Source organism: Schistocerca cancellata, chromosome 3, assembly GCF_023864275.1.
Source record: "Schistocerca cancellata isolate TAMUIC-IGC-003103 chromosome 3, iqSchCanc2.1, whole genome shotgun sequence".
Taxonomy (NCBI): Eukaryota; Metazoa; Arthropoda; class Insecta; order Orthoptera; family Acrididae; genus Schistocerca; species Schistocerca cancellata.
In genome coordinates, this window is record NC_064628.1 from 91,915,366 (window position 1) to 91,935,832 (window position 20,467).

General features: G+C 46.3%; 1 protein-coding gene across 1 annotated transcript in view; it reads left to right on the top strand.

The window, feature by feature from the left end:
* LOC126176044 (uncharacterized) overlaps positions 1-19,949 on the top strand; it is a 291,682-nt gene extending 271,733 nt beyond the window's left edge. The window contains exons 2-3 of the mRNA XM_049923176.1: positions 6,864-6,986; positions 19,744-19,949. Of these exons, the coding sequence (XP_049779133.1) occupies positions 6,864-6,986; positions 19,744-19,827 (207 nt within the window). The 3' untranslated portion in view covers positions 19,828-19,949. The remainder of the gene's footprint in view (positions 1-6,863; positions 6,987-19,743) is intronic.
* The last annotated feature ends 518 nt before the right edge of the window (positions 19,950-20,467 follow it).

The following is a 20,467-nucleotide window of genomic DNA, read 5'->3' on the forward strand; positions in this document are numbered from 1 at the left end:
CCGCCTCCTGTATGTTTCGGATAACCCAAAGCAGTCACACGGTCATCGAAATATTCATTCAAGAAATTAAAGACGTCGGCCGTGCGATGTGGCCGGGCACCATCTTGCATAAACCACGAGGTGTTCGCAGTGTCGTCTAAGGCAGTTTGTACCGCCACAAATTCACGAAGAATGTCCAGATAGCGTGATGCAGTAATCGTTTAGGATCTGAAAAATGGGCCAATGATTCCTTTGGAAGAAATGGCGGCCCCGACCAGTACTTTTTGAGGATACAGGGACGATGGGACTGCAACATGGGGCTTTTCGGTTCCCCATATGCGCCAGTTCTGTTTATTGACGAAGCCGTCCAGGTAAAAATAAGCTTCGTCAGTAAACCAAATGCTGCCCACATGCATATCGCCGTCATCAATCCTGTGCACTATATCGTTAGCGAATGTCTCTCGTGCAGCAATGGTAGCGGCGCTGAGGGGTTGCCGCGTTTGAATTTTGTATGGATAGAGGTGTAAACTCTGGCGCATGAGACGATACGTGGACGTTGGCGTCATTTGGACCGCAGCTGCAACACGGCGAACGGAAACCCGAGGCCGCTGTTGGATCACCTGCTGAACTAGCTGCGCGTTGCCCTCTGTGGTTGCCGTACGCGGTCGCCCTACCTTTCCAGCACGTTCATCCGCCACGTTCCCAGTCCGTTGAAATTTTTCAAACAGATCCTTTATTGTATCGCTTTTCGGTCCTTTGGTTACATTAAACCTCCGTTGAAAACTTCGTCTTGTTGCAACAACCCTGTGTTCTAGGCGGTGGAATTCCAACACCAGAAAAATCCTCTGTTCTAAGGAATAAACCATGTTGTCTACAGCACACCTGCACGTTGTGAACAGCACACGCTTACAGCAGAAAGACGACGTACAGAATGGCGCACCCACAGACTGCGTTGTCTTCTATATCTTTCACATCACTTGCAGCGCCATCTGTTGTTGAAAATTGTAACTACTGTAATTTCGAAAGTTTGTCCGCCTGAAAATGTACTGTTGTCCCAAGCATATTGCAACAAACGGTGTATTTCTATCGCTGCTCGTTTAGTTTTTATTGCCGTTTCAAATATACCGGTCATTTTTGAAACACCCTGTATGTTGTTGTCCTTAAATTTAATCAGACGTCGAAAATACAACAACTCAAAACACGCTCTTGTGTTAGCTTTTTTTTTAAGTTATCTGCTTTTTATTGGGTTGGTGCATAAGTTCATCGTGTTTTTTTTATAAGTTTAATAAACATAACAGATACACATAACAGAGACCATACTCATAAATAGTATATTCTTCACTCTTTACAACGTCAACGTTCCGGTAACTTTTTGATTCCGCGATTGGATGGTTCAAATGGCTCTAAGACACTATGCGACGTTACAGATAGAAAAACATTGAGGCAAAGGATATTTGCTTGGAAAGTTGGTCAAACGGAAATTAGAAAATGGTTCACTTGGCTCTGAGCACAATGGAACTTTACGCCTGAGGTCATCAGTCCCCTAGACTTAGAACTACTTAAACCTAACTAACCTAAGGACATCACACACATCCATGCCCGATGCAGGATTCGAACCTGCGACCGCAGCAGCAGCGCGGTTCCACACTGAAGCGCCTAGAACCGCTCGACCACAGCGGTCGGCTCCGCGACAGGAGAAATCACTTGGTTCTGAGGCGAAGAACTCATCGAGCCATGTTCGGAGGACATTCTCATCCAGAAAGGAATTTCCTTAAATATTGCTCGACAGAGAGTGGTAAAGATGAAAATCTGAGGGCGCAAAATCAGGTGAATAAGGCTTGTGCGGAATGACTTCCCAACCCAGCTGCCGTATAGAGTTCTTTGTCAGTCTAACATACGGCGGGCAGGAGTGTCGTGGAGTAGCACCACTTCACGTAGTTTTGTAAGTAGGCTGTTTATATTTTCTTATTGGCAACGTTACGTAGCGCTCTGTATGAAAATCACTGGCTGTGCTGTGTGCAGTCTGTGGCTAGTTTGCATTGTTGTCTGCCATTGTAGTGTTGGACAGCTGGATGTGAACAGCGCGTAGCGTTGCGCAGTTGGAGGTGAGCCGCCAGCAGTGGTGGATGTGGGGAGAGAGATGGCGGAGTTTTGATAATTTGTAATACTGGGTATTATGAACTACTATATATATTATGACTGTTAAGCTGGCAATAGTGGCGCTCGCTGTATTGCAGTAGTTCGAGTAACGAAGATTTTTGTGAGGTAAGTGATTTGTGACAGGTATAGTTTAATGTTTGTCTGGGCCATTCTTTTGTAGGGATTTTTGATACTCAGATTGCGTTGCGCTAAAATTATTGTGTGTCAGTTTAAGCACAGTCGTGTATAATTGTTGTAAGGGGACGTTTCAGTTTTCCTGTTCGTTTTTCTGGTAGGTGTCTCAATTGTTGACAATAAACGACAGTAACATCGAGGAAGCAATTCGTAGTTCACCGCACTGTCGCTGTTCCAGCAGATGCATAACACTATCTCTTGTGGATGCGCACAGTTCTTTGTAGGGAGAGTTTCTGCATTGTTTGGGCTCAGCCATTTCTTACTCTTGCTTATGTCAGCATAAAGACACCATTTGTCACCACCGAGATAGGAACTGTAGGCGTTGTTAACGTGCCAATTGATGACGAGGAAGCTGAGATGCACATATGGCCTCCTGCTGATTTTTGTGATTTTGGCTTCGAGTATGCGGTACTCATACACCCTATTTTCCAACCATCACCTTGCACGCACATGTCGCTCGATGGTGTAATGATCACAGTTTGTCAGATTTGCAAGTTCTCGAGTACACAGACGTGCATCATCCTGGATTAATGAATTAAAACGATCTTCATCAAACCAGGTAGAGCTTCTTGAACGTAGAGAGTCACTAATGTCAAAAAGAGCCTCCTTAATACGAGGAAATCATTTTCCTGCCGGGATCTACATTATCTCCTTAGATGGCGTAGATGTTTCTGGCTGCCTACCCTGCTGTCACCCCTATACTGAAGTCAAACAGAAGAATATGTCGGAAATGCTCCGATGTCTCATTTGGAACCCCATTTTCTAGCATTCACATCTCCACTCACTGTCTCCAAATGACAAACTGACAATATGTAAACACAAATAACAGGTAACTACAAATAAAAAAATGACAGTCGATAAATAGACCCATAGTAACAGGAATACCAACATGCAAAAAATGCTACAGACTGATGCAAGAGCCTTATACATGTACTGGATAAGTACTTCCAAAATGCAGATGATGTATTTCGGAGCTTATTGTTGTGCTACAAATATCTAATGTCGTTTTATACCGTGAGATGAAATAAAACCCCTCTTTTAGACACTGTGCTATCAAAAACAGAGTGATATGAATGTGACACGGAAAGGCCGAGGGACAACCGCAGCTATACGAGGGTTGTCCAGGAAGTAAGTTCATATCGGTCGCGAAATGGTAACCACTGCGAAAAATCTGGTAAAGCTTTGCACAGATGTTTGGGCAGTGTCTCTAGTACTCCCGTCGATCGTGTCGCGTCGCTCTTTTCAGTTTTGAGTGAACAGTGAGCACGTAAAGATGCGTAGGGAATAGCGTCTCCCGCCAAGTATGAGGGGCTGGTTAGAGATTTCGCCTGTGTCATGCAGCCCGCATAACACAACTGTCGAGCAGTTCCTTCTTCGTGCCAATTCTTGGCCTCACACTGCAGGGGCAATGAAGATGCTCCTGCAGCGTTTCCGATGAGAAGTGTTTGATCACCCACAATACAGTCCGTAATTGGCTCCCCCTGTCTCATCTCTGCTCACAAGAACCATTGGCTATGAAGACAAAATTTTTCCGCAGACAACGAGCTGCAGACCAGTGCAGATAACTTGCCGAAAGCACAGGCGAGCATATTGGGAAGTTGATACAACACTACGACAAAACTCTTAAGTTGGAGAGGCGACTAGGTAGAGAAGCAGGTGGAAGACGTACCTAACTGTTGCAAATAAAGCGTTTCTGGTTTTCACTGTGGTTTCCATTTCGCGACAGATCGGAACTCACTATCTGGACAACCCTCGTACCAAGACCAGGCAGATCTCGTATGTTGACGGAAGGGTCACCCGGTCAGTGCGGATAGAAGTTGTAGAAATGTCGCATGAAATGAGCGAATCTGTTGACTCAGGGATCGAGATGTGGCTGCACGATCCGTTACAGCCATGCCGACAAGATGCCTGTCATCTCGACTGCTAGTGATACGAGGCCGTTGAGATCCAGCACAGCGTTCCGTATTACCCTCCTGAACCCACCGATTCCATATTCTACTAACAGTCATTGGATCTCGACCAACGCGAGCAGCAATGTCGCGATTCGATAAACCGCAATCGTGATAGGCTACAATCCGACCTTTATTAAAGTTGGAAACGTGATGGTACGCATTTCTCCTCCTTACACGAGGCATCACAACAACGTTTCATCTGGTAACTCCGGTCAACTGCTGTTTGTGTATGAGAAATTGGTTGGAAACTTTCCTCATATCAGCACGTTGTAGGTGTCTCCACCGGCGCTAACCTTGTGCGAATGCTCTGAAAAGCTAATCATTCGCATATCACAGAATCTTCTTCCTGTCGGTTAAATTTCGCGTCTGTAGCATGTCATCTTCGTGCTGTAGCAATTTTAATGGCCAGTAGTGTATAATGGGGTACAGTGGTCGAGTAGTTCCTCATGAGCCAGACATTTCTGTTGTCAATGCTAAGCGAAGCTCAAGCTGGTGTAAAAAGCGACGCCGCTGCGGAGTGAATGACTACAAACGAGTGACCTGTGGCTGTCCGACGGGTGGGTTTGGTGGAAACGTGGAGAACGTTACCTGCTATCATGTGTAAAGCCGACAGTGAAATACGGAGGGTGTTGTAGTAGGGTATGTGGGTGTTCTTGATAGACAGGGCGTGGTCCCTTTATTTCGCTTCAGAAGAAACTAAATACGGAAGGATACGAACAAATTTTACAGCATTGTGTTGTACGCACAGTAGAGGAACAGTTCAGAGACGATGATTGTTTGTATCAGAATGAAAATGCACCCAGGCATGAAGCAGAATCTGTGAGGCAACGGTTTGTGAACGGTAACATTCCTGAAATGGACTTACACCTCCAGAGTTCCTACCTCTAACCAATGGAACCCCTGTTGCGCAACTTAGAGTCAATTCGCTTCAGATCCCCACCTTTCTCGATTTCAGCATTTGAGGAACAAAGGGCTACCATTACTTCAAATACATTCAGACACCTAATTTAATGTATTCCCAGCAGAATTCAAGTCGTCACAGAGGTCAAGGATGGACACACCCCGTATTAAAGTACACTAATAGGCGTTCAGATATATTTAATTAGATTTGTATTACACTGCACTCAGATTTTATTATGATAAGTTGACATTAGTAGGACGAGGGCTAGTTTAATTAATCTTCCTATTCGTATCGGCAAAATCACTGCACCGTAATGGAAGCAAAATAATAAAAATAGCTATTTCTGAGCTTATGTCATCCTATTCTTCTGTTACTACAGGCTAGTAGCTTGGAGCATTACCATCGCTGCACCTGTTAAAAGGTTGAATTGCATTTTGTTGTGCTATGAACTTTCGCGAGTGTTCCCCGTAGACTGTGCTAATGTTCTGGTCTTTGGAATGCAGGCGACTCTTGGCGGCGGGAGACACTTACAGCACCAATATTTGCTCGATGAGTGGAGCAGAGGCGATGACATATATTTCCTGAGCACCGTATCTGATAACCAGAAATTGCGACAATACACTGAGCTTAATCGCCACTCACATTGCCGGCAGGTGTGGCCGTGCGGTTCTAGACGCTTCAGTCTGGAACCGCTTGACCGCTACGGTCGCAGGTTCGAATCCTGCCTCGGGCATGGATGTGTGTGATGTCCTTGGGTTAGTTAGGTTTAAGTAGTTCTAAGTTCTACGGGACTGATGACCTCAGAAGTTAAGTCCCATAGTGCTCAGAGCCATTTTTTTGACACTCATATTAGCCGCTTGCCACCTAACGGAATGTGGCAAAGAGTAGTAGCAATCATTTTTACACAATCCACCTGACAACGCAATCAGCCAGGAAATTTATCTGCAATGACAGTATTCTGGGAACGCCTTAGAAAGCGCTCCTGTGTGTCCCAAACGTCGCACACAGTTCTATAAAGCTTACCTGAAGTCTACTGTGAACACGTCACGGGACCTGCAAGTACAGATAGACATGTGATTCGTGCGGTCAGGTAATGGATCTCCACTTCCCTACGGTAAAATGTTGTCCTCTCTTCGTACACAGAGATGAGGCACACAGATTCTCAATTGAACATACGAGGCAATTACTCTATTTGGTATTTGCGTTAAAAGCAAGACATATTTGAGTTACATCCAAGTAATTTCTGCGACAGTAGATCCTAAGCAAAGATATGAATTCCCAGTGCGTTTTAAAATAAATAATAATGTTGGAAAAGTTAGTGGCTTGCTTGAAGTGAAAATTACAAGTGTTTTTTTTTTTTTTTTTTTTTTTTTTTGAACCTCCGATTGGTCGCGAAATGGAAACCACAGTGAAAATCAAAAATGCCTTATTTGGAAAATTTAGCTACAATTTCCAGCTACTTCTGTACATAGTAGCGGCTCCAACAGACATTAGCCTAGCGACTTACCCCCGGCCCACTTTGTTAGACTCTGTTTACAGACGCTTAAAATTTACGTTATTAATACTGCCATTAAGTAATTGATAGCCCTAAGGAGCGGTTGATAGCATTGGCGTGCTGCGACCAGTGGGAGGTTTACGGTGAGAAGCCCCTCAGCTGCTACTCTGCAGCCAGTAACGCGGTGGCTCCTGTGTTGCAGGTGGTGGTTCCCAAGCGGACGGCGCTGCTGCTGGACCGCCTGATGGTCGACCTGAAGCACCTCATGGACAAGGACCGCGGCGAGGCGCAGAACCCCATCGACAGCGGATCATCCATTAGCCGGGTAAGTGATGCGGGAAGGTTACTCTCGTGAAAGTACCTGAATACAAACTGCTCAGTAAGAACTCGGTTTCTGTCCCAGCACTGTGAAAAACATCACGAGTAAGCAAGGCTCATCCGTTGGCCGGGTAAGGGTGAATGGGGGTTTACTGACATGTTGATGATGGAGGAATAGTTACATAAGACGACTACAATACAAAATGAGAAGTGAAAATTTTATTGTAGGAAAGATTACGGGTTTCCTCAGATATGTTATTACGCTCATTGATACTAGATGCACCATGGGTGTTTCTTAGTAGAAAACATTCCTTGTCAGGTGCCGCTGCTAGAGCCTGGACGGGTTTCTAATCGATAGCGGGTGGGTGGTCATAATGTGCTGGCTGGTCACTGCATATGCACGACCTGCCAGAAAGACTACCTGCTGTATAATTTGTTAGCTACATTATAGCAGGTCAGCAACTGGAAGCAGTTAATTCCATAAATTACCTGGGAGTAGGCATTAGGAGTGATTTAAATTGGAATGACCATACAAAATTAATCGTCGGTAAAGCACATGCCAGACAGATTCATTGGAAGAATCCTAAGGAAATGCAGTCCCAAAACAAAGTAAGTAAGTCACAGTACACTTGTTCTCTCACTGCTTCAGTACTGCTCACCGATGTGGGATCCGTACCAAAAAAATGGTTCAAATGGCTCTGAGCACTATGGGACTTAACATCTATGGTCATCTGACCCCTAAACCGTAGAACTACTTAAACTTAACTAACCTAAAGACATCACACAACACCCAGTCATCACGAGGAAAAGAAAATCCTTGCCCCGCCGGGAATCGAACGCGGGAACCCGGGCGCGGGAAGCGAGAACGCTACCGCACGACCACGAGCTGCGCATGATCAGTACCTAATAGGGTTGATAAAAGAGATAGAGAAGATCCAACGGAGAGCAGCGCGCTTCGTTACAGGGTCATTTAGTAATCGCGAAAGCGTTACGGGGATTATAGGTAAACTCCAGTGGAAGACTCTGCAAGAGAGACGCTCAGTAGCTCGGTACGGGCTTATGTTGAAGTTTCGAGAACATACCTTCACCTAGCAGTCAAGGAGTCTATTGCTCCCTCCTACGTATATCTCGTGAAGAGACCATGAGGATAAAATCAGAGAGATTAGAGCCCACACAGAGGCATAGCGACAATCTTTCTTTCCACGAACAATACGAGACTGGAATAGAAGGGAGAACCGATAGAGGTACTCAAGGTACCCACCGCCACACACCGTTAGGTGGCTTGCGGAGTATGGATGTTGATGTAGATGGTACATAGCATGACGCCGGGTAAACCATTTTTGTTTATCGCCAAAACTCTCTGTAACGCACAGCTGCGCGTAATTCTACGACAGTTGACTATCGTGAGAGCACTCGGAGTCCCTCGAGATAATAAGTCGGTAACTACGCTGCACTGGCTCGTGGCATTGAAGCAGAGTAAAATTCCCGTGCAACGCCAGTCGCGCGCCTCGCCAGAAACCCGACAATGTCGCTCGCACTCTGCGGAAGCCGCAGCCCCGACTGCCGGCACCGGGAGAGCCGGGGCCGTTGCTGTAGTTAATTCACGGCGTGACAAAAGAAACTCTCGTCGCTTGGAGACCAATAAAATGTCGTTAATTGGCCTTCCAGAGCGGGGTAATCGGGTTACTAGTTTACGAGGTGCCTGCGCTGTACCCAGGTACTGACACACTGGGAAAGCGCCCTCGCCTCCCGTAAGGCTTTGTTCTCGAGCGTAGGTACCCTAGCGAGGTGCATCTTGCATTTTCGTCATTTCTGCTGACCACGAACTGCTAAGAACGTTACAGCCCAAAGTTGGTCCGACTATCCATTACACAATTAAGGAAAATGTCTATTGATATTGTCTGTGGTAGTACTTACCGAAGCCGTAGTCCACGTCATATTTTTTGTCGTGAATGTTTCGTCTCCTAATGCTTGAGTCATCATAAGAGGCTATAAAGACTCAGAGAGCAGCTTCAAATCACATCAAGCTAAGCAAACCGACTGTTTATTCACAACCAGGCAACGGTCACTTCGTGATGGCATCACACTGCTGCCTAAGAGTGTGGAGTCGCACTGAACGTATCATGTAGCTTGTACTGGGAAAAAGTGGGTGCCGTTTGCTTAATTTACCTCTAAGTACAAAATTGTTAAGGCTTTCGTGGCCACTTGTTGACAAACTGCCTATTGGCTTCTGTCTCGGGTTCTTCGGCCGACGTTCATCTAATGATTTTTCTGATTTTTCCGACGTTTCGCCAGCACGAGTGGCTGGCATTGTCAAAGCTTCACCCTCCATTGCCGGTGGTGAACTGGAGGCGAGCTCGCGGCCGCAGACTATATGTATCTGGCGCGCCAACGTCCGAGGGCTTCTCCGCGGTCATTTCCGGTGCGGTTCTCCTCTTGCTACCTGCGATGGTCATTCGCTGCAGTACGGGAAGCCAGGATCCGTTTACCTTAAGGCTTTCCTCTTTCTTGTTCGCGTGTTTTTGGATTTCTACAGCTTCTCTGAACAAGCGCGTGTGATAGTGCTTCTCTACAGCCAGAACTTCCGTGTCGGCAAATTTTATTACGTTGTCGGTCTCATTCAGTGCGTGCTCTGCGACGGCCGATTCCTCCACCTGCCCCAACCTGCAATGTCGCTTATGCTCTTTGATCCTGGTGTTAATGGATCGTCCAGTCATTCCGACATAAACTTTTCCGCATGTGCAAGGTATACGGTATATTCCCGACATTGCAAGTGGGTCTCTTTTCTCCTTCGCCGATCTAAGACACTCTTTGATCTTCCTTGTCGGTTTGAAAATCGTCTTTACGCCGTGTTTGCGCAATATACGGCCGATTCTGTCCGTCACTCTGGGAATGTATGGCAGAAAGGCCGTACCCGACATTTCTTTTTCTGGTTCCTTACTTCGCCGAGTGTTTGGCTCTGTTACACTTCTAATGTAATTTGTGGAGTACCCATTGCTCCTGAGAACAGTTTCCAGATGTTGCATTTCTCGTTTGAGGTTCCAGAATCTGCCCTTCAACTTCCCTGTGAAATTTATTTTTATGCTTCTGAATTTCTATGCCCTCTCTGTACCCTAGCGTCGTAAGTAGGATACACTTGCAGACAGACGACGCACTAAACGGAAGGGGCTGCTCACTAAAGTCTGAAATCCGATCTTCGCAGAGGATGTAGAGTATATATTGTTACCACCAACTTTCAAATCGCGCAATGATAAGGGAAATTAGACCTCGTACTGAGGCGTTAAGACAGTCGTTTTTACATCGTGCTATCCGGAAGTGGAACAGAGGGGGAGGGGGGGGGGGGGCAAATATCAAATATCCGCTTGGTGGCTAGCGGAGTACATATGTAAATATATCGATGTAGAATGTTTGGATCTTGACAAAACCACAGAGTCGGAGAAACTTAATCGGTGTTTTCCTGGCGCCAGCTACAGATGCTACTACAGATTTACCCGTGTTTCCCAGGCGACAACTCCTGAGTTTTTTTAAAGGAATGAACGGCGATTAGATTTTAAATTCCACCTACTTTAAGTTTCGAAATGCTATCTAAGTCTCCAGCATTAGGAGAGGTAAGGTCAGTCACAGAAATATGCCTCATACCACCACCTAATGCCAGTAAAACCAAATTTTCCATGGGTGCAAATACCTCTCCTGAAAGTTGCATTGTTTGATTAGGATTTATCCAAACCAGAAGAACATGTCCAATTAACATACTCGCTGAAACGCAAGCTCTCTTTATCCGCATACTTGTTCACAGAAGAAGCTGAAATGCAAGGACTACAGACTCCAGTCATTGTCATCCCCGAGGATGGGATCTCTGCCACACCCTCTGTGCCAAGTTTAATATTACGGGTTAGAACATAGCTCACGGAAGTATTACCTTCTCTGGTCTGTAGTCTTATTTCTTGTTTTCTGTATGGTAAACCAACTTTGCTAGAATTACAGTTTGAGTATTTATAGTTTCTTATTTCTCAGTTTTCCTATCACCCATTTTTTTTTACGATACACCGTTAGAAGTGCCTTCTTCAGTTCCTGGGTGCTACCTAATGCATGTTAGAGATTTCTCTCTTCGTACTGAAACCTTTACACACTAAGAAATCACGGTTTCTGTATATCAGAAAGGTTTCAATTTTCTCGTTTTGCTAAATTCTTGGTTTTCTGTCGCTCTTCTCAACACCTTCATCTCAGTTTGCACAATTCAGATTATTTTTATTCAGCAAAGACATCCGCCTCTTTTTTTGATACTATTAGCCCTCTTAAGTTGCCTTGATTTTATTCCTTGAACAGAAGAAAATATTGCCCTATAACAAGGCGTATTAAATTCCGATACAAAACTGGTAAATGCATATAAAATAGACATAGCGCTGGTAAAAACCAGTTCAGATCATCTCCTTTCCTCCGTCTATCTTCAGTAAAACCCACTGGCCAACGTTTTGGTAGCTCATCACTCTCTTATGCTTCCTTTTTGCATAAACCCATCCTCATAAAATCGTAATTTGCTAAGCAATACTTTATTACCTTCCATCCCCAGTTGGGCGAGTGCTAACGAACACAACGTTCGCACATTAAGACAAGATTTTTTTAAAAACGAGTAAGAATAAATAGGTGACAATAGAAATGACTGATGATTAGGAATACCCACTTTACCATCCCAGCGAGAACACTAGAGACGAACCGCAACCTCGGGACTGAACAAGGAAAGGGGAGGAAATTGGCCGGCCAGTACGTCAATCCCACTAATCGATTTAGAATAATCACAGCAAACCTCTGTCCGGATGGCCGAACGCCGATTCCAAACCTGGTCCTCTGGAAGAGAGCCCAGTGCCTCAGCTACTGTGGCAGCTTGTGTAGTAATACAAACGAAAATACAGACTGCCAGAAGTCTCGCATAAGACACACGAGATTCTGCTACGGCGTAATGAAACGACAGAATGTGATTGTACCAAAGAATAAACAAGCTGTCCAATTTATCTTCACCTCCCCATGTAAGTTTCTTGTCCCGAAGCTAAATTAAAAAAAAAATCAGGCAGATGTTGTTTAACCATTGTTGTTGTGGTCTTCAGTCCTGAGACTGGTTTGATGCAGCTCTCCATGCTACCCTATCCTGTGCAAGCTTCTTCATCTCCCAGTACCTACTGCATCCTACATCCTTCTGAATCTGCTTAGTGTAGTCATCTCTTGGTCTCCCCCTACGATTTTTACCCTCCACGCTGCCCTCCAATTCTAAATTGGTGATCCCTTGATGCCTCAGAACATGTCCTACCAACCGATCCCTTCTTCTGGTCAAGTTGTGCCACAAACTTCTCTTCTCCCCAATCTTATTCAATACTTCCTCATTAGTTATGTGATCTACCCATCTAATCTTCAGCATTCTTCTGTAGCACCACATTTCAAAAGCTTCTATTCTCTTCTTGTCCAAACTATTTACTGTCCATGGCAAATGGCTCTGAGCACTATGGGACTTAACATCTATGGTCATCAGTCCCCTAGAACTTAGAACTACTTAAACCTAACTAACCTAAGGATAGCACACAACACCCAGCCATCACGAGGCAGAGAAAATCCCTGACCCCGCCGGGAATCGAACCCGGGAACCCGGGCGTGGGAAGCGAGAACGCTACCGCACGACCACGAGATGCGGGCTTTACTGTCCATGTTTCACTTCCATACATGGCTACACTCCATACAAATACTTTCAGAAACGACTTCCTGACACTTAAATCTATAATCGATGTTAACAAATTTCTCTTCTTCAGAAACGCTTTCCTTGCCATTGCCAGTCTACATTTTATATCCTCTCTACTTCGACCATCATCAGTTATTTTGCTCCCCAAATAGCATTAGAGTGACAATTCCAGTTATTACTGCCTTGGTCTTTAAGAAATTAAGTCGTTTTAAATAATACCCTAGACAGTTTTATGATGATCCACTTCCGTTCCTCACGTGCTGTTCAAAAATGTATCACAGTGTACCATTCATGCAAACATGGTGTTACTGAAAATGTAGCACATAATTGGCTTTGAGTCTCTTACACTAGCACACAGTGCAGGTATCCTGGGTCCACGAACAATACTGGCCTCGCGACGAAGTTTTGACGCCACGCTAATCGGCTGGTTCGTCACACTTCACGAACGCTCCGCTCTGTGCAGGGCGCACTGGAAATCAATATGTCATCGAAAAGTTGTCCACTAAAGGTGTTAACTTTGTCGTGTGCTGTCAAAAGCTTGCATACCTTTAAACGTGCATTCAAGAATTATTCAGCTCGTCTGAAATGGTCACTCGCTCCCCACCGGAGGCGGCTCCTGGCACTCACATGACCCTGCAGTGTCACGTGCTGTGACGTAAGCGAGACGGCCTGCCTTTTCTCGTGGGTCTCGAGGAACCCGGGGTAACGTAACCCACCCACCTGCTGGAGTTGGCAGTAAACAAGTGGTATCACAAGGAAAATGCACACTCGTGTTTCAGCCAACGTATTCAGAGTGTGTGAGTATAATGTACACCTACGAATAAAGAGACAGAGCTGCTATTCAGCTATGGAGAATGTAAGTTAGCAGAACAGGTATCTCTAAAACAATTACAATGTCATCGGCAAACCTCAAAGTTTTTAATTCTTCTCCGAGCATGGCCATACCCTTTCTAAATTTCTTTTTAGTTTCCTTTCCTGACTGAATACGATTGGCGATGGACTACAACCTTCCCTCACTCCCTTCTCAATCACTGCTGACCCTTCATGTCTTTCGACTTTTATAACTACAGTCTGATTTGTGTGTGCTTGCACACCACCGAAAACAAGTTCTCCTGAATGAAATTTTCACTCTTCAGCGGAGTGTGCGCTGATATGAAACCTCCTGGCAGATTAAAACTGTGTGGTGGACCGAGACTCTGAACTCGGGACCTTTGCCTTTCTCGGGAAACTGCTCTACCAAGAGTTCGAGTCTACCAAGAGCAGTTTCCCGCGAAAGGCAAAGGTCCCGAGTTCCGAGTTTCGGTCCGGCACACAGTTTTAATCTGCCATGAAGTTACAAGTTCTCCTGTTCCTGCAGACTCCATGTACTATTGTCTACCGTGTCTTATTTAAATATTTACGACACTGACATGTCCCTTTTTAGAAATTCTGTGTCATTAGTATATGGCCAAGTAGGAGGTTGAAACGTCCCCTTTGAACAATTGTACATCACTGTGCTTAAACTGACACACAATATTTTTAGCGCAACGCAATCTGACTTTCAGAAATCCCTACAAAGGAATGGCCCTGACTAACATTAACCTATACCTTTCACAAATCACTTACCTCACAAAAATCTTCGTTACTCGAACTACTGCAATACAGCGAGCGCCACTACTGCCAGCTAAATAAAAGATTCAAACTACTGAAGGCACTAACTACTGATAGGCATAGTTAGCAAATGAAAGATTTTAATAGAGAACAAACAATGTATTTACCTTGATAATCATAATATATATAGCAGTTCATGCCATCCAATCTTACAAATTTCAAATCTCCGCCATTTCTCTCCCCACATCCACCACTGCTGGCGGCTCACCTCCAACTGCGCAACGCTACGCGCTGTTCACATCCAGCTGCCCAACACTACAATTGCAGACAACAATGCAAACTAGCCACAGACTGCACACAGCACAGCCAGTGATTTTCATACAGAGCGCTACGTAACGTTGCCAATAAGAAAACGTAAACAGTCTCCTTACAAGGTTTAACTTCTGACACCTCTCAACACAACAGATGGTCACTCTACTTGCGAGGTGGTACGGTAGAGACGCCTTTCCTAATCGACATTCGGTAAACGTATGGACGCTCCGTGAAGAATGTACGAACACCGAAACCGCTGACGTTACAGAAGTGCTTTCAACCCACATACACACATGGAAAAAAAATCACAACGCCAAGGAGGAGCTCTGGGACATAAGTGGGTAGGCTTGTTTCTACATCTGAAAGATAATGTGTATTCCAATTTCACGCCAGTCGTTTAAGAGCAGCGTTAGTAGTGCTGGTATGAGGATGCAAATCAGGTTTGCTTTAAATACACGCTGTAACGGTCGTGGGTGTTACTTATCTTTGAGCTTGGACGTGATGAGTTAATGTTAGTCTAGAAAGCCTTTGAGACGACAACGACGCCGTTGTCATCACCTCACTGAGTCTGAATGAGTTCGTGTAGCAGGGCTACGAGAAGCTGGATGTTCCTTCTGCGATACTGCAGAAAGACATGACAGGTATGCAGACACTGTACATGAGTGCTGGCAGCGGTGGTCACAATAATATACGGTCACAGGAAGACCAGTTGTGGATCGTGTTCGGCGTATGGCTCTGATGCATCGCAGTGCGTCTGCAGCAGCGAACTGAACAGCAGTTGGCTCCACAGTGAAACAACGAACTGTCACTAATCGGTTAGCTGGTGCCGAGCGCCGCAGGTTTCGAGTCCGCGCCAGACGGCATGGACGTCGATTACCACTAGAGGTTTCTGCAGCCGTTGCGCCGTAAGCCGTGGCTGCGCCCACTCCTGGCCTGTGTATAACGTGAGGGCACCATTGTGGAGCACGTGGTCCCTGCGGCCAATAGCGGCGTATCCTATCATCTATTTAAGCGCCTGCCTCTCACTCAGCGAGTCCTATGTCACCATCCATAATACGAATTACTACACCTTCTACCCCTCCACTGGTGTGCCCCAAGGTTCTGTCCTCTCCCCCCTTCTCTACCTTCTTTACACAGTCGCCTTCACCTCCCTTACACCTTCTCCAGTATGCCGATGGCACCGCCTTCCTTGCCCTCGCCCCCACCCTACAACGCTTCCAGCACCTTCTCCAATCCCGACTTGACCGGTTCACAACTTCGTGTAACCAGTGGCTGCTCAAGGTCAATCGTTCCAAGACCCAGGCGATCATCGTAGGCAAAACCACCACTCTCTTCCATCTCCTCGATTTCTATATCACTATCTACGGCTGTCCTATCAACCTCTCCCTCCCCCCATCCTCAAATACCCTGGCGTCACCCTTGACCGTTCACCTCTCCTGGACCCCCCCCCCATCTCTGGACGATCCAAGCCAAGGAACGCTCCCGACTCCGCCTCCTCGAGCTCCTTTCTGGCCGCACATGGGGTCTGGAGCCCTCCACCATACTCCACACCTATAAATCCCTCATCCGCCTTATCCTCTGCTATGCCCATCCCACCTGGATCGCCGCCAACCCCTTCAAATCCTGGAATGCCATGTGTTCCACCTCGGCTATCACATCTGCCTCCCCTCCCCCACATGGATACTCTACGACTTAATTCTGTTCCCACACCTCCTCCTTTTCCTCGAACAGATACGGTTCCTTTACATCTCCCACAAACTTGATCTCCCTCACCCATTTGTCTGTCCCATCCTTTCCCACCCCCGTCCGCTGCCACGCCTGTACTCCCACATCCCACCCGCTCTTCATCTCTCCACACTCCATACTCTTGCCCAAGGAAGGCTTCTGCCAACTCCCCCCCCCCCCATGATGCCCTCATCCCCTCCATCTACCCCTCCTACCAACTTTGATCCTCCCCTTCCTCACCCTGCGCTTTTTTCTCCAGGGCACCCTCTTTCCCTTCTCTCTTCCTCCCTCCCCTCCCCCCAGGCTTCCATAACCCCCTACTCTCTTCCTTCCCCCTCCCTTCTCCTCTCCCACTGGCATCAACACCCTCCCCCTCTCCCTCCTACCCGCACCTCTTCCCTTTGGCAGATCCCTGGCTTTGTGCATGAACAGTGACTCTTCGTGCGCTGGAGATCATCGCCAGTGCTCGTGTGTTTTTTTTTTTTTTTTGTTTTAGGGCGCAAAACTGCTATGGTCATTAGCGCCCGAGTGCTCGTGTGTGTCTTCGCGTCAGTGCTTCAGTGTCGCTCCCTTTGTGCTCCTCTGTTCACGTGTGTAAACTCGTTCTTCCCCGCTGTGTACAGTGATGAACGTTTTTTATCCAAATAGTGTGCCCGTCAACAGTTTCACTTATTTTACTATGTCTGCCTCCCGTTTTTGTCCACCATGTCTGAGTGTTTTTCTGTCTTTCTGTTTCCTGTACGTGTTCCATGTTGCCGAAGGGCGGTGTAGATAGGCCGCAGCCGGCCTACCTTTATTGTAAAGGTATTAAAATAACAATAAAGAAAAAGAACTCGGCGAGGCAGTCTGATATTTGCGTGAGTCTCTAATATCTCGCCTACAGACAACGTGTTACTTTGCCCATTTCCGTGTACGACTGGACGTTGTTGATTTCGTGAGGTTTTCGCTTGTGACCCCGTTGCTTCTTGCGTGTTGTTCTTAGTGTCTTTGTCGGTCATCAGTCGTTGTTCGTGTCCGTCCTTTCCCATTCGTCAGTTTTGTTTGTCCGCTGGCTGCTGCCGTTCGGTCCCGCCGCGCTTTCGTTCACGCCCAATCACGCGACCGTTCCGGTCATGGTTGCAACAGGTTAGCTCAGGGACAGCTTCGAGCTAGACGCCATGTAGCGCGCATTTCACTGCTCTCAAACCACCGCAACTTGCGACTTCAGTGGTGTGAAGCGAAAATTCATTGGAGGGCAGGCTGTAGACCTGTTGTGTCTTCTGATGAAAGCTGTTTCTGCCTCAGTGCGAGTGATGGCGTTGTGTTCGTTAGAAGGAGGCCCGTTGAGGGCCTGCTACTAACCTGTCCACGTAACAGACACACTGAACCTATGCCTGGAGTTAAGAGCTGGGGTGCTACTTAGTATAACAATAGGAACACTCTAGTGATTATCCCACAAGCACTGATTGCAAAATTGTTCCTCAGTCTGGTAATTCGACCTGTTGTGATACCATTCATGAGCAGTATTCCAGGGAGCGTTTTCCAACAGGTTACCGCCTGTCCACATACTGCTGTTGTCAACCAGCATGCTCAACACAGAGTCGACATACCCCTTGGCCTGCCCCATCACCACATCACTCTGCAATCGAGTACATTTTGGACATCACTGGACGACAACTCCAGGTCATCCATAAACAGCATAAACCGTCCCTGTTTTGACCGACCAAGTGGAACAGGCATGGAACTCCATCCCACAAAATGGCATCTGGCACCTGTACAGCACAATGCATGCACGTTTGCAAGTTTGCGGTCAACATTCTGCCGGTTACACCGGTTAACAATATACCAGCATTCAACATTTGCAATGGCATATCTCGCGCTTACATTAACCTGTTATCTTGGATGGTACTCACTCACACTACTGGCCATTAAAATGGCTACACCACGAAGATGACGTGCTACAGACGCGAAATTTAACCGACAGGAAGAAGATGCTGTGATATGCAAATGATTAGCTTTTCAGAGCATTCACACAAGTTTGGCGCCGGTGCGCCGTGCTGACATGTGGAAAATTTCCAACCGATTTCTCATACACGAACAGCAGTTGACCGGCGTTGCGTGGTGAAACCTTCTTGTGATGCTTCGTGTAAGGTGGAGGAATGTGTAAGATCACGTTTCCGACTTTGATAAAGGTCGGATTGTAGCCTATCACGATTGCGGTTTATCGTATCGCGACATTGCTGCTGGCGTTGGTCGAGATCCAATGACTGTTAGCAGAATATGGAATCGATGGGTTCAGGAGGGTAATACGGAACGCCGTGCTGGATCCCAACGGCCTCGTATCACTAGCTGTCGAGATGACAGGCATCTTATCCGCATGGCTCTAACGGATCGTGCTGCCACGTCTCGATGCCTGAGTCAACAGATGGGGACGTTTGCAAGACAACAACCATCTGCACGAACAGTTCGACGACGTTTGCAACAGCATGGACTATCAGCTCGGAGACCACGGCTGAGGTTACCTTGACGCTGCGTCACAGACAGGAGCGCCTGCGATGGTGTACTGAACGACGAATCTGGGTGCACGATGGCAAAACGTCATTTTTTCGAATGAATCAAGGTTCTGTTTACAGCATCGTGATGGTCGCATCCGTGTTTGGCGACATCGCAGTCAACACACATTGGAAGCGTGTATTCGTCATCGCTATACTGGCGGGTGTGATGGTATGGGGTGCCATTGGTTACACGCCTCGGTCATCTCTTGTTCGCATTGGGGGCACTTTGAATAGTGGACGTTATGTTTCAGATGTGTTACGACCCGTGGCTCTGCCCCTCATTCGACCGTTGCAAAACCCATTTCAGCAGGATAATGCACGACCGCATGTTGTAGGTCCTGTACGGGCCTTTCCGGATACAGAAAATGTTCAACTGCTGCCCTGGCCAGCACATTCTCCAAATGTCTCACCAACTGAAAACGTCTGGTCTATGGTGGACGAGCAATTGGCTCGTCACAATGCACCAGTCTCTATTCTTGATGAACTGTGGTATCCTGTTGATGCTGCATGGGCAGCTGCACCTGTAGACGCCATCCAAGCTCTGTTTGACTCAATGCCCAGGCGTATCGGGGCCGGCATTACGGCCAGAGGTGGTTGTTCTGGGCACTGATTTCTCAGGATCTATGCACCCAAATTGCCTGAAAATGTAATCACATGTCAGTTCTAGTGTAGTATATTTATCCAATGAATACCCGTTTACCATCTGCATTTCTTCTTGGTGTAGCAATTTTAACGGCCAGTAGTGTAAATACTGTATGTTACCTGGACAAACGTATGCCCGAAGTTTCTCACTGTGCATTAATTATTTTTTCGTGTTGACATCTCTGTCTGTCAGTGTGTTTTACTGCCTGCTCACAGCTGCCGTTCTCGCTTTGCAGATGGCGCTGCAGCGTCGCGGGCAGAAGACGGGCCAGTACTGGCGCTGCTACTTCAACGCCGTCACTTGCTTCCGGCGGAAGTGAGCCGCCAGCTAGCCCTCGTCGCCTGCAACAACGGATCTCTTGTGTTCACTCTCTGTCTCTCTACCTATCTCGCTCTCTAAATTTCTTCTAAAGAGTTTATTAAAACATTCTTAATAATTCCATTGTCACTATAATGTATTCTGTGTTGAATGATTAAATGTGTAGAATGTGTTCTGTAGTTGTGCGTTTTCCTAGATTCCTTTACCATATTTCCCAATGTACCTTACAAAAATTCGCCTCTCAGAGCAAGTTAATCTTGTCAGGAAAATTAACACAGGGACTGATCGCCTTGTCTAAAGTGTCTTGATGTTCTCAGAGAAGGCTGGTGATCGCAGCGATACCTCTTACTGAGCAGAGTATGACAAAGGATGTAAAAGGCTAACAAACACACTGAAACATCCCCTTTGAAAAATATATGAATTACTGTGCTGATAAACCTCCACGTTATTTGATTTTCAAACAGCTGAGCAGAACTGAACGTACTCAGACATTAGTCTCCTTACTTATTCTGATCATCACTAAACTGACACACAATAATTATAGCGCAACTCAATCTGACTTAATAATCCCTACAAAAGAATGGCCCTGACTAACAATAACCTATACCTTTCATGAATCACTTACGTCATACAAATCTTCG